This window comes from Pelobates fuscus, chromosome 10, assembly GCF_036172605.1.
Source record: "Pelobates fuscus isolate aPelFus1 chromosome 10, aPelFus1.pri, whole genome shotgun sequence".
NCBI classification, from domain to species: domain Eukaryota; kingdom Metazoa; phylum Chordata; class Amphibia; order Anura; family Pelobatidae; genus Pelobates; species Pelobates fuscus.
In genome coordinates this window covers 144,228,623-144,240,184 of record NC_086326.1, presented here as the reverse complement: position 1 = coordinate 144,240,184, position 11,562 = coordinate 144,228,623, and the positions used below count along the sequence as shown (strand labels likewise).

Here is an 11,562-nt window from a genome sequence, read left to right as displayed (position 1 = left end):
ATTAAATTATTTAATCCTCTGTCACCTATGTCTGGGTTTAGAATTTATTCTATTCCATTAGCAATTAGACAGTCTCTTATCACTTGGTTTGTTTATACAAGACATTCTTAGCTCTGGCTCAGTAGTTAGTGTAACAGAAAGGATATAAATCTTGTGTGTTTTGTTAGCTTGAAAATAACAAAATGGAGTCTGGTCTGTTCATATTGACTTCAGAATATACACTTTGTATTTCTATCATAGCACAAAATGTCTGCCGATATAAATACCCCAATCCTTTATAGCTTTCTCTTGGATCAACAGCAGACAATGTGATACGCATGTCTTTATCTCATCTTATATTATGTAGCTACATTATACATTCCTTTTATTACAGGATGCAACAGGCAATGGAAGACCTATAGGTTACAATAAACATCAGAGCCTTTCTTAACATGTCTGATTCTGTAAAAATAAACCAGGACATCAATCAGACGACCAAAAAAATCCTGGATCTCACCCTGGACATAATTTACCTGCTGACAGGAGAGGTGAGTGGGATTCTGGGTAATGTCATTATGGAGATCATCTACCTGCTGACTGGAGAGGTGAGGGATTCTGGATAATGTCAGTATGGAGATCATCTACCTGCTGACTGGAGAGGTGAGGGATTCTGGGTAATGTCATTATGGAGATCATCTACCTGCTGACTGGAGAGGTGAGGGATTCTGGGTAATGTCACCATGGAGATCATCTACCTGCTGGCTGGAGAGGTGAGGGATTCTGGGTAATGTTACCATGGAGATCATCTACCTGCTGACTGGAGAGGTGAGGGATTCTGGGTAATGTCATTATGGAGATCATCTACCTTCTGACTGGAGAGATGAGGGATTCTGGGTAATGTCAGTATGGAGATCATCTACCTGCTGACTGGAGAGGTGAGGGATTCTGGGTAATGTCAGTATGGAGATCATCTACCTGCTGGCTGGAGAGGTGAGGGATTCTGGGTAATGTCAGTATGGAGATCATCTACCTGCTGACTGGAGAGGTGAGGGATTCTGGGTAATGTCAGTATGGAGATCATCTACCTGCTGACTGGAGAGGTGAGGGATTCTGGGTAATGTTACCATGGAGATCATCTACCTGCTGACTGGAGAGGTGAGGGATTCTGGGTAATGTCACCATGGAGATCATCTACCTGCTGACTGGAGAGGTGAGGGATTCTGGGTAATGTCACCATGGAGATCATCTACCTGCTGACTGGAGAGGTGAGGGATTCTGGGTAATGTCAGTATGGAGATCATCTACCTGCTGGCTGGAGAGGTGAGGGATTCTGGGTAATGTCAGTATGGAGATCATCTACCTGCTGACTGGAGAGGTGAGGGATTCTGGGTAATGTCAGTATGGAGATCATCTACCTGCTGACTGGAGAGGTGAGGGATTCTGGGTAATGTTACCATGGAGATCATCTACCTGCTGACTGGAGAGGTGAGGGATTCTGGGTAATGTCACCATGGAGATCATCTACCTGCTGACTGGAGAGGTGAGGGATTCTGGGTAATGTCACCATGGAGATCATCTACCTGCTGACTGGAGAGGTGAGGGATTCTGGGTAATGTCAGTATGGAGATCATCTACCTGCTGACTGGAGAGGTGAGGGATTCTGGGTAATGTTACCATGGAGATCATCTACCTGCTGACTGGAGAGGTGAGGGATTCTGGGTAATGTCACCATGGAGATCATCTACCTGCTGACTGGAGAGGTGAGGGATTCTGGGTAATGTTAACATGGAGATCATCTACCTGCTGACTGGAGAGGTGAGGGATTCTGGGTAATGTCACCCTGGAGATCATCTACCTGCTGACTGGAGAGGTGAGGGATTCTGGGTAATGTCACCATGGAGATCATCTACCTGCTGACTGGAGAGGTGAGGGATTCTGGGTAATGTCATTATGGAGATCATCTACCTGCTGACTGGAGAGGTGAGGGATTCTGGGTAATGTCAGTATGGAGATCATCTACCTGCTGACTGGAGAGGTGAGGGATTCTGGGTAATGTCATTATGGAGATCATCTACCTGCTGGCTGGAGAGGTGAGGGATTCTGGGTAATGTCAGTATGGAGATCATCTATCTGCTGACTGGAGAGGTGAGGGATTCTGGGTAATGTCATTATGGAGATCATCTACCTGCTGACTGGAGAGGTGAGGGATTCTGGGTCATGTCAGTATGGAGATCATCTACCTGCTGGCTGGAGAGGTGAGGGATTCTGGGTAATGTCAGTATGGAGATCATCTACCTGCTGACTGGAGAGGTGAGGGATTCTGGGTAATGTCATTATGGAGATCATCTACCTGCTGACTGGAGAGGTGAGGGATTCTGGGAATATCTCTCTGATTATATTCTGTTTTACTAGTACATGACATTAAGAAAGAGCGTATGAGGGTAAAGAGGGTATAAAGAATTTCTTGACAAAGTTGTAGTTAAAAAGCCTGAAAGACCCGACAACTCTTACAATATTCAACCGTGATTTCTCATTCACGCATTTAGTGCCCCCACATAAATTATAAAATGCCTTATCTGTCCTGAAACAAATATATCAGTATAACACACCAAAAATCCTCCTTTAAATAGAATTCCTAGATCTTTTGGTAATTGCAGGATAAATTAGCTGAAGCCAAATGCTAATCTCGCCGGTTAATCATTGGCCGTGAGCTTTCAGCCAGTGAACGACCCTCATGTGTTCATATAATATACACAGAATTGTTATTAGCCAGCCTGGAACTCCTGTTATGGGCTGGCTTATTGCGTTCTAAACACTTCTGGGTGTGAAATTATACCGTAGGTAGTAAAATCAATTATATCTGTATGTTCAGGATTTCATACTAAAACTACGCTGCATATACAGACTCCAAGACCCCATGACCACTTTAAATCCCTAAAGTGGTCATGGTGCTAAGAATAATCTTTTGAGAATGTTTACAAATGGTTTAAACCCAAAATTGAGTCTACAGCTCCCGTCCACTCTGCGTCTTTGAGTCTCACAGTCTTCTCTTCAATGCAGAAGCCTCAGACTGGGCGTCCGTTATAGGCTAAAAGCACCAGCTAGCACACTTAGCCTATCACTAGCTTCCCATTGAGAATGCTATCCATTAAGGTAAGATGGAATCCAGGAACTCCACGTACCATATGAATGTCATTGAGCTCAAGTTGTGATAGTGCCTGGATTGCTCATTTAAATAACCTGTAAGAGGATTATATTATTATGTCAATCAAGATTCTGAACATCCATAGTATGTCAAATGTTCTCTCTCTTCTTCCTCGTCCTAAAGGGGCTCTATTACTTGACACAAGGTTTATCCTTCATTATGAAACAAGAGACTTAGGCAGTTATTAAAGACTAATCCTTCTGTTACATATGCAGCCTTGAACAGCAGCCAGCTCAGCCTCACCCTGACTCCCAATACCAGGGCCATCCACTAGAAGCCGGCCTCTGTGAGTTGTTATTTTTCTTTGGCTTTAGTCTAATTCGACAATAACGACGGGTACATCATATGTTTGGATATATTGGCTGATGAAACTTGAGTCATTAGTACAGTGTACAGATAACTATCTCCTGGATACCACTGGATGAACAATGCTTCATGGTATTTTGCTTTAGTATTTCATAGGGAATATCTGCTTCACCATTTAGGATTGTATTGTTGTGACGATAAATGGAGAACAAGTCACGCACAGCAACAATCCCCATATATCAGATGAATCACAGATACAAAACCTCAGACATTTGTCACCACCACATTTATTGATACAAAAGAAAAACAATGACAAGAAGATCCTAGAACTGACCAATCAGATCATCCAGCTGCTGACTGGAGAGGTGAGGCTTCTGGGAATGGGGCATTATACAGTAAAACCAAGGGATGTGTCTGGATGGTGACTGTATCATTGTGTGTGTCAGGTTCCTATAAGGTGTGAGGATGTCACTGTCTTTTTCTCCATGGAGGAGTGGGAGTATTTAGAAGGACACAAGGATCTCTACAAGGACGTGATAAAGGAGAATCACCAGATCCTCAGCTCACTGGGTAAGAGGATGTTTAATAAATTTATTAGACATATCTAGCGATTGAATATTAATATGACAATCAGTGTATTTGTTTTAATATATTTTCTAAATGTGGTTATTTTAACCCTTTCCAGACTGAGCACTGCATGTAGCCTTTTAAATCCCACACTCAGTCATGATGACTCTAAGTCTGCCCAGAGTAAGGGGGGGGGGGTCTGAAAAGACCTAGACGGGGTCTACCTGCATGTCCCCAACCCCGCTGCCTGTGACTGGTGGTGGGCTCTGCCTGTGTCCCAGCATCGATCACAGTGTAATTAGTGGGGACTACAATCCTAAAGCATGAGGGGGAGATCTCCCAGTAGATGGTGCTCACTAACCACCCTCTGAGTTAGGGTTAAGATTAAGTGTAGTTTAGGGTTAATATTGGGGTAAAGTTTATCCTGTTTTAGGGTTAATAGTAAGGTTAAGGTAGGTTTACTGTTGGAGTTGGTAGACATAGAGCTAGGGGTAGGGTTGATATAGAGTTACCAAAATCTAATTTACATTCTAGATATATTCGACATTTAACAATCAGGACTGATACGTGAATCTATTATCTTTAGTTACACTGGATGTGTAACATTATTATAAGCAAAATGTGGGAGTCTTTTCCAATTTGTAACCTTGTATTAATACTTGATGTTGTATTAGGTGGAAGTAGGATAATAAAATATAGTCCATTCGGTCCTTTAAAAAAAAACCATATCTGAAAAATGCATGGTAGAACGTATACACCAGATATTGCATCCATACACTAGGGGACAAATAGAAGCTTTCACCTAGATTAACCCCTTAAGGACCAAACTTCTGGAATTAAAGGGAATCATGACGTGTCACACATGTCATGTGTCCTTAAGGGGTTAAAGTGTTAACATTTAAATCTTCTTTTATTTTATTTACGTTAAAATATCCTTATCCATGCTTTATTCTTTATTGTAGATGGGTATGTGAACAGATATATAGCAAATGGATATCCTAATCCTATTTCTGCAGCAAACTGTCTAAATAAAGAAGAAAGTAATGTGAACAACAAACAAGAACATCACAAAATAAATGATCGGTGGAAGACTCCATATAAATCTGTTAAACGTGGAACAGAGGAACCCATTCTTACTGAAGGAAATCTCACAGATGTGAACATTGTTACAGCTGTAGCACACACACAGACAGATTGCCCACATGCTCATATTAAGGAGGAGCCTGTCTTATCTGAAGAAGAACATCCCCGAGGCCCTCACATTGATAAGCAAACAGATCATACACAGATAGACTATCCATCAAAACCAGTGATGGTGGGCTCGGCCTCAATGGAAGAACTAAATCCTACAGACACTGACATTTATACACGCAACAAGCATATTCCAAAACAGTATGGATCTACTCATATTAAGGAGGAACCTGTCTTATCTGAAGAAGAACATCTCCGAGGCCCTCACATTGATAAGCAAACAGATCATACACAGATAGACTATCCATCAAAACCAGTGGTGGTGGGCTCAGCCTCAATGGAAGAACTAAATCCTACAGACACTGACATTTATACACGCACAGAGCATATTCCAAAACAGTATGGATCTACTCATATTAAGGAGGAACCTGTCTTATCTGAAGAAGAACATCTCCGAGGCCCTCACATTGATAAGCAAACAGATCATACACAGATAGACTATCCATCAAAACCAGTGGTGGTGGGCTCGGCCTCAATGGAAGAACTAAATCCTACAGACACTGACATTTATACACGCAACGATCATATTCCAAAACAGTATGGATCTACTCATATTAAGGAGAAATCCAACTCGTGTGAAGAAGAAACTCTCACTGACATTTATACACCTACAGAACATACACAGACAGAATATCCTTCTACTTGTATTAAGGAGGAACCAGCCTCGTGGGAAGCAGGACCTCTCACTGGCCCCAACGTTTATACAAAGTATAAACTGACAGACCATACATCGATTCTTATTGAAGAATCAGCCTTGTATGAAAAAGAAACTCTAAATCGTCCTATTTATAACTTGGCAGGATATGTACAAGCAGAAGATACTTCCATCCACTTGTCTGCTGATAACGTACTTTATAATAAATATTGCAAGTTGCCTGAATCACATTGTGATTTCAATAAAATTCTATTCTCTTTCACGGCATTTTGTTCAGAATGTGGAATATGTTTTACAGATGAATCAAATTTTATATCACATCAAAGGATTCACACAGGAGAAAAGGTATTTTGCTGCTCGCTTTGTGGCCGGTGTTTTACTCACAAGTCAGCACTTAATAGACATCAGAGGATTCACACAGGAGAGAAACCATTTTCTTGTTCTCAGTGTGGGAAATGTTTCAGTCGGATGACGGGCCTTAACAGACATCAGACGATTCACACAGGGGAGAGAAGGTTTTCTTGTTTCCTATGTGGGAAGTGTTTTAGTGATAAGACAGATCTTAGTCGACATCACAGGATTCACTCGGGAGAGAAACGATTTTCCTGTTCCGAATGTGGGAAACGTTTTTGTTTCAAGTCCGATCTTAAAAGACATATGAAGATTCACATAGGAGGAAAGTCATTTTCTTGAACAATGTGCTGTTTTGTTTGTTTTTTTTTCTTTGCTAATGTTTAAAGAAAATATTGGACCAATTAAATAACTAATTTTTATCCAAAATGGATAAATATTTAATCATTTTGGTATATCTCTCCAAGATGTGCTGGATAATATCGCCTGTATTATCATGGTCGGGGAATGTGGATTATTGAGTTCTGAATATGTTTTTTTGTTTATGAGCGGTATAAATCTTGTAAGTTGTTTAATATATATCTATCACTATCTGCTTAAATATAGTGTTTTGCTTTATTACATTTATGTTCTATCGTTTAAATCACAGTGGAAGCTATAACCTGCTCTGGAACATAAACATACAAAAGGACATGAATCACTTGACAATCAGCTCAGGTATATGGGACGTACGCCACATATAAACTGCAATAAAAACGTATTCTGCATTCTTGCACAGATGTTAAGACAGGTATACATGTATTGCAACCAAAATGCAATCTGTCTATGGAAAATGAGTTGATGTATACAGTGTTGCAGAGAAACGTACATACTATACCTCTCAAGTATCACTGTACCCTCTTCTAAGCTGGCAACAGTTAGACCACAGAATAGAATTATCTAAATGTACTTAGATACTTTATGTATGCACCTGCATTGTGGTTCTGAGTACAGGGGAGGGCAGTGCAGGGGTTGGGAGACTGCCAGTTATACTCAATTGTGCACTTTTCCAGAATTCCTGGGAATCGGACACTGATTCATTAGATCATTGTCCCAGCAGTGTGGGTGTGGAATAAGGCAGGGGAAAAAATAGGTAAAGAAGAAGAAAAAAATTATATTTACCTGCTATTTCAGCTGCAGAATGAGACACTTGTCCCTTTAATTTGAGAAACTTGGCAGAACTAGCTAATATTTCTTCAGTTTGTGTACAGTAGTATCTGGCGAAGATGCTGGAGCACTTGACTCCATACCTAGAATCTTGACCCTGCATATCGCTGTCAGGGCACTTACCTGTTATTTCCTCGCCGCATCTCTTCCCGCAGACAACACAGTCCCTCCTTGGCGCACGATGGACCCCCTGGCATGTTCACTGCCAAGGGTGGAGACCAGGCATCTGACACCTGTATTGCAGGGATGCCAAAGTCATGGCACTCATTTGCCTAGAGAACCACCTGTTAAAGGGGCAGAAGACCTAAAACACAAAGACCAGTTAACCAATGCAATAGGAGAGGTGTTAACCTCTCTCCTATAAAACCCCATCCCAACATGTCTCCATTGCTACGTTATACTGTGCTTACTATGGTGTTAACTTCAGTGTGTTTATCCTGTCTTGCCTGATTTAACTAGTATCTGACCCTCCGCTAGTTTAATTGTCCGTGAACCTGTGTTGCCGGTTCTGACCCCTGGATTTTCCTGACTACGACTTTGGTTATTCCTTCGGTATCTCGCTTTGCCTCATTCCTGCTACCTAGCCTCCTCCTGTCAAATACGTAGCTGTTTGTAAACTCCACCCCTACTATATTTAACTCTGCCAATGTAACCCTAGATACTCCACTTTAGACACGCACAGATACACGCGTGCATATACACACACTGATACACATGTACATATATAGAAACAAGAGGAAAGAAACACTGTCCTGAATGGAAATAGTTCAAACATAACTTTTAATCAGTAAATAGTGTCTAATGTAAAGACTTGCTCTCAGAAAGCACATATATGTATAAAGGGATTATAGAGAGATAGTATGTGGAGTTAAAAGAGTATTAAATAGGTTGACATTGATAGAAATGTCACTGCAGACAGGCACAATGAAAGTGTCCGTGTCTCGCTCTAAGTATAGCGGTGTGATTACTGCTCGATGTGGCTGTGGACATGTGGACATAAAAAGGTTCATAAAAAGGTTAAAATGTTGCAATATACAATGACTGTAGCGATTTGTATGTAACAAGTCCAGCACTGATTGAGATAGCATGTACTACAGTGCTAGTCATGGTAAGAGCTAGACTAGAGCTAGAGAAAATACGTCCAGTCTGTCTGCTTGCTCCAAACCTTGCCTGAACTGTAGGCAAAGCTAGAGAATCTAGTAGTACTGCTTAGCGTTCAAGGATTGATTAGCAAAATAAAGGAGAAAGAAAAAAGATATCTGCCTTACTCTGTCACTAAAGTACGATATATTGCCAGATATACAATATATAGGCCTACATAGCAAATATACAATATATAGGCCTACATTAGCAAATATACAATATATAGGCCTACATTAGCAGATATACAATATATAGGCCTACATTAGCAAATATACAATATATAGGCCTACATTAGCAGATATACAATATATAGGCCTACATTACCAAATATACAATATATAGGCCTACATTGCCAGAAATACAATATATAGGCCTACATTAGCAAATATACAATATATAGGCCTACATTAGCAGATATACAATATATAGGCCTACATTAGCAAATATACAATATATAGGCCTACATTAGCAGATATACAATATATAGGCCTACATTAGCAAATATACAATATATAGGCCTACATAGCAAATATACAATATATAGGCCTACATTAGCAAATATACAATATATAGGCCTACATTAGCAAATATACAATATATAGGCCTACATTAGCAAATATACAATATATAGGCCTACATTAGCAGATATACAATATATAGGCCTACATTAGCAAATATACAATATATAGGCCTACATTAGCAAATATACAATATATAGGCCTACATTAGCAGATATAAAATATATAGGCTGATTGAAACTGCAGAGCTAATCACTCTGCAGAGATATATATGCCTACAAGAGCACCTGTCATATAGATCGAGCTGTTGTACTGACAGGAACTGTTAGTGCTGGCTGATGTTGCAAAATGAACATATATAAAGTGAAATGCAGAGGGGGGATATATTACAGAGTGAAGGGGAGATTAGTTAACAGTATCAGTGTAATGAATGACTTGATAAGGTACCAAAAATAAATGGAACACTGTCTGCTAATATGAAATAAACTGGAATTGTAGGATGTTGCAAAAAATCCCTGTCGATATATCTGTGCCTTCAAGGGCACCTATCTCCTTGATAAACCGCTAAGCTAACTAGCTGATACTAGCTAATAGATGAACAAACTCCCCTGCAAGGCAAATGAAATATAAATGGAGTCTGATATCTGCATTCACTTGCAGTATATATGCGCTATATTTATTTATTTATAAAATATTTTACCAGGAAAGATGCATTGAGATTTTGCTCGTTTTCAAGTATGTCCTATATTAGCGCCTGCTGTAATGGTATTAACGGCAAAAGATCCCCAGTCTCAGAAAAAACCTCACTTAAATGAAATAAAGTATAGCAGAATCGAATTCCCAAAATCTAAAGTTAATCAAAGGCAGGAACGGAGGACTGGGGCTGAGACTGTCTGATACAATCTCAAGCACTGACGCACGTTTCGCAGATAAGGCAGCTTTTTCTACATGTACATATAAACACTCGATACATGCATACACACACAAACACACTGTCATTAGGTAGGTGGGAACTCATACTGTCAATTGCAAATTCTACAATTTGCTAGCGCAGGCATCGTGTAGAGAAAGGTCAGTGCCTACACTATGCGAACATAACCGACACCAAAAAATACAGCGTAGTCCCTAATTATGTAAACAGTGAAATAGTTCTGTTGATTATCTCTGATCCAGCATACTTTATGGATGTAGTACTGTTTTGGAATGCAAAGCAGGCAGGTGACATGGTAAGTGCAGCAAATCGGAGACACATAGAATAAATTCACCTAAAGATTTATGGAAGTAAGGAAGCAAAACTACCAAAGTCCTTTTTTTCCCAACAGCTTACACTGGTCAAATAGCTGAAGAATCACATGAGCGCCCAATGAAGACCCTCCTTTGAGCGCTGCCTAAACTGCGGGATCGGAATGTCTGCAATCATGTTTATGCATCACGTGCTTCGTCCATTCTGAGGATCACAAGCACAGTAAATCTACCTTGTATTGTAAGGATACACAGGGATGAAGATTCAAAGTGAATGCAAAGTAATTCTCTACATTCGGCTACCCCGAGCTTACATTTGAAATTCATTTTAAATCCTTAAATTAGAAAATAACCCTGAGGAGGCAGGAAAGAGATGACAGAGAGAAATAGATGACAAAGAGAAAGAGACAGGGGGAACCTAGTTAAATATAGCACTTTGTAAACCTTGGTATTTTTTCTCCTCTGATTGATCTACTGTTTATTCTATATACACCTGGAAAAATACTTCTAGATAAACTATTGTGATCTCGGTGTATATGTATATGGTTATACCCTCCCTCAGAACCGTCACAAAGGGTGCCCCAAGAGAGAAGCCTTCCTTGCCCCAAGAGAGAAGCCTTCCTTGCCCCAAGAAAGAAGCCTTCCTTGCCCCAAGAGAGAAGCCTTCCTTGCCCCAAGAAAGAAGCCTACCCTGTTATGGGTCATTAGACCGTTTTTCTTCACCATGCATTGTAGGAGTATGAGGGACAATGCATCTGCCAATATGTCTGGGGGATACGGAGATTTGGCATTTTAATTCATATTCCCGGATAGATCTGGTCCTGTGTGAATCTATACTCTTTCAAAAGATAAATAAGATTGTCCTCATCGAAATAACATGGTCAGTGTGGCGAAACCGACTTCGCCACTGTGAACTGGAGAAGCCTGGTTGCCCGCCTGCTGCCTTTGGACTATGGACCAGACTTTATGGGAATGTGATACCCCAGATAGCTATACCATGGAGCCTATTCATATAATGAAAGACTATGGGAAAGACTTTAGCTCCATGGCAATTGTACTGTGTGAATAGGATCTGCGCGCTATTCGGTAGTTTTGTGCGCGCAGATCCCAGCTATCTGGGGATAGGTGAAATGTCTGCG

General features: G+C 40.5%; 1 protein-coding gene across 1 annotated transcript; it reads left to right on the top strand.

The window, feature by feature from the left end:
* The first annotated feature begins 431 nt into the window (after positions 1 to 431).
* On the top strand, positions 432 to 6,656 carry LOC134574845 (oocyte zinc finger protein XlCOF7.1-like). The gene is made up of 4 exons (XM_063433903.1): positions 432 to 527; positions 3,670 to 3,855; positions 3,982 to 4,060; positions 5,020 to 6,656. The coding sequence occupies exons 1-4, from the start codon at positions 432 to 434 to the stop codon at positions 6,654 to 6,656; spliced, it is 1,998 nt and encodes a 665-aa protein (XP_063289973.1).
* The last annotated feature ends 4,906 nt before the right edge of the window (positions 6,657 to 11,562 follow it).

Coding starts and splice junctions, on each gene's coding strand:
- LOC134574845 (XM_063433903.1), top strand. CDS start 432: ATGTCTGATTCTGTAAAAATAAACCAGGACATCAATCAGACGACCAAA. Junction 528..3,669: donor TTTACCTGCTGACAGGAGAG/GTGAGTGGGATT, acceptor TTCACCATTTAG/GATTGTATTGTTGTGACGAT. Junction 4,061..5,019: donor CCAGATCCTCAGCTCACTGG/GTAAGAGGATGT, acceptor TCTTTATTGTAG/ATGGGTATGTGAACAGATAT.